Here is a 3142-nt window from a genome sequence, read left to right as displayed (position 1 = left end):
TGTTTGATGGAGAATTCACTGCTTTGGGGCACTTAAAGTTACCGAGAGACGACTAAAAATTGCCTTTTGTCAGAGTGTACACTTAGCTCTGCTATTTTTTAGTTCCAGCATTGTAAATGATATCTGCCAGGATGTGAAATGTTGACATGATTCAGCTGGATGTCTATTTTCAGTAATGTTCATTATTGTCACAGAAGCCATATGATAACCATTATTGGAGAGCATCTTTCTTCCATTCAACACACACACACCCTAAAATTGTTCTTAGTAAATATTCTAATATGTTAAGCAGACAGGTTTATTAAAAATAAGATAGTCTGGGACACATTGATTCCAAGAGGGTGTTTGCAGATTTTGTTATAATTACTTAACAGCTAAATAATAAAGGTGTTTTCTTTTTACCTTACAAAGTTACTAAATAATAAAGAGGGAAGGAAAGAGGAGGGCTAATCCAGTAGAGACTGAAGCCAGTATCAATCCTCCCTAAACACTTGTATGGTCAGCAGCCTTAGGCAAAGCTTGTCTCTACAAGATTAGCTAAACAGGACTCAAAGTGATTTTTGCACTGAGCTTCTCTTGCACCTGTCATGATGCCAAAAGGCATGGGATTCAAGATAGAGCAGAACCAGTTTATTAAACTGTTCAAATTATTAAAAATGATTAAAAGCTAAAGATTTTCATAAACACTATTCCAAAATCTTAGTTTTAAAAATATTAGCAATGTATGCATTCCCCTTATGTACCTCCCCTCCTCCCTACCTCTTAAACTTGAACACTTCAGGGAGAACCAAAAAATCAACCATTTGAAAAGAAAGGTGAAGAGGGGAATAGACACTGTGTAGCAAATGCTGGTACTGCTTGAGGGGCTGCTGATGCAGGCTTTGGTGGCATTAAATCCCCCAGTAAGGCATCAGGTGTCGGGACTCTTTCTCATAAACGTCTGGAACTATGCCATAAGGTGTCTGTACCATTTTAACTGTCGACTTCCCAAAAAGCTGGCGCTCGTAGTCTATCAGCTGCCTCCAGAAGCCTACATTGGGCCTGATCACAGGCCTCCGGGCTTTCACCCAGTTGTATGCCTCCAGCAGGCACACACTGTGGAATTTCATCAGGTAAGCAATGCAGAGAGTGGCTGAGCGGCTCACCCCTGCTGCACAGTGCACCAAAGTGGCCCCATGCTTCCTGCTCACACTATGGATCTTGTCAGCCACGGTGTCAAAGTATAGTCCAATGGGGGCATGAGGCATGTCAGCCAGAGGCACTTTAACATATTCAAATTGGGGCCAGTTGAAATTGGGTATCTCAATCGTAGCATTAACAATGCAGGTGATGCCACGAGCCTGGAGGAGATGCCGGTTGGAGGCCACACTGCCTCTGCCCAGGAAGAGAGAGGAGGTGATTTGAGCGATGCCTCCTATGTCCCCCTCAGCAATCATCCGAGGGGCCATGAGAGTCCGTGGTAGTGTGCTGTGACCTCTGGAGCTCATGAAGACACTGACAATCACACTTGCATCATTGGAAGCAAGACCAGAGTGTTTTGTTTTCCTCCACCAGGGAATCCGAAATTATAGTCTCCTTCCTGCAAAATACAGGTACTTGTCAGTATTTTATATGCTATTGATTCATCACAGCCTTCTGCATACTTGTGGAATGGGAAGGTAAAAGGATTAGACATGGTTATTTTCTCTAATAGAGTATGTTCTTTCGAGGACGAAAATCATCTATGGATTATCAGAAAAAGAAGCCTAAGATACCAATATGTAAAATTTATGTAAAACTCAGCACTCTGGCGATTGTTTTTTAAAAAGGGCATTAAATGGAAATATCCTATTTTAGTAAAGTGAAAAAAACATGCCCAGCTGATTCCTGAACCAGTAATCTTGCAGGGTCTTGCATTTATTGAAGAGAGTTTCTTGGTAATTAGGAAGAAATCAGAAATTCTGACCCCTCCTATAGCCATGTTCTTTCAGATATTATTGCCTATCTTTATGTCTAATTCTAGACGTAGAGATCTTATGATACCACATTAGGTAATATATTCAATGAACTGCCTTTGTGGACTAAAAAGATACTGAATTGGATCAGTTACAGAAAATCCAAGACATATGGTCACTTTAGCCCTTTACTATTTAAAAACAGTTCCTCCTTTCATATTTATGACATCTGAATACTTTGCAATTTGTGCTGTGGTATTTCTATGGAAATAATCCCAGGTAATTTGAAAACTATGGTCTAAAAAATCATTTGTCTAAGCTAATAAGCATTTTAGCTGACCTGAGCCTCTGGGTTTGGTTTAATAGCTTCACCTTCCTCAGCCAAGTCTAAGCTAAAAGGTGAATCTCACTGGCTTCAGATGTGTTGGATTAAAATGAATTTAGTATTTAAAGATATATGTATATATATATATACTCATTAGCACAGTGTTTACTTACTATAAGACATTCAATATTACATAAATTCTATATTTAGTAACAATAGAAAATGACACTCTTGGTTTCCTGGGATTTTAGACGTCAATTCCTCTCATTTCAAATGCATGTTGCTTTAGCAGGGGTCCTCAAACTACAGCCCACCGGGTGTTTTTGCCACCGCTGTGTGCATAGGAATTTGTTCATAGTTTATTTTTTAAACTATAGTCCGGCCCTCCAAAGGTCTGAGGGACAGTGAACTGGCCCCGTTTAAAAAGTTTGAGGACCCCTGCTTTACAGTCTGTCCACTGGGAAGGGTGCTGACCTCCCCCCAGGGTATTGTAGAAATGCCTGAAGTTATTTCAGTTGGACAAGAATATCCCTCATTCTACAGACAGAGGTAGTGCTGGGCTACTCACTTGGGAGGGGTCTGGTTACTCGGAATCCTGGGTCTGGATCTGGCAAGTTATGGGAGAGCTGACCACAGTGGATATAAATTAGATCTGCAGAAACACAAGGAGGCAAGCATGCGGCCAATCAGAAAGTTTAAAAGAATTCCCCCTAGCCCTGGTCCGTTTGGCTCAGTGGATAGAGCCTCGGCCTTCGGACTGAAGGGTCCCGGGTTCGATTCCGGTCAAGGACATGTACCTTGGTTGCAGGCATATCCCCAGTAGGTAGTGTGCAGGAGGCAGCTGATCGATGTTTCTCACTCTCTATCCCTCTCCCTTCCTCTC

The 3142-nt window shown here is 41.6% G+C and overlaps 1 protein-coding gene across 2 annotated transcripts; it reads right to left on the bottom strand.

Annotated features, from left to right (window-relative positions):
* Window positions 1-277: 277 nt before the first annotated feature.
* Window positions 278-2911, bottom strand: DUSP14 (dual specificity phosphatase 14). Of its 2 annotated transcripts, none has more exons than XM_015559075.1 (2): window positions 2828-2911; window positions 278-1642 (listed from the first exon to the last, which is right to left on the bottom strand). In XM_015559075.1, exon 2 carries the CDS (start codon window positions 1485-1487, stop codon window positions 891-893), a length of 597 nt encoding a protein of 198 aa, XP_015414561.1. In that variant the 5' UTR covers window positions 1488-1642; window positions 2828-2911; the 3' UTR covers window positions 278-890. The 2 variants fall into 2 exon arrangements, with proteins under 2 accessions (XP_015414561.1, XP_006756242.1); XM_006756179.2 differs by having other exon boundaries at window positions 278-1579.
* Between the last annotated feature and the right edge of the window lie 231 nt (window positions 2912-3142).

Source organism: Myotis davidii, unplaced genomic scaffold (assembly GCF_000327345.1).
Source record: "Myotis davidii unplaced genomic scaffold, ASM32734v1 scaffold993, whole genome shotgun sequence".
NCBI classification, from domain to species: domain Eukaryota; kingdom Metazoa; phylum Chordata; class Mammalia; order Chiroptera; family Vespertilionidae; genus Myotis; species Myotis davidii.
This window is presented reverse-complemented; position numbering and strand designations above follow the sequence as displayed.

What these genes read in the sequence shown, in the direction of transcription:
- DUSP14 (XM_015559075.1), bottom strand. Translation starts at nt 1,487, where the DNA reads ATGAGCTCCAGAGGTCACAGCACACTACCACGGACTCTCATGGCCCCT.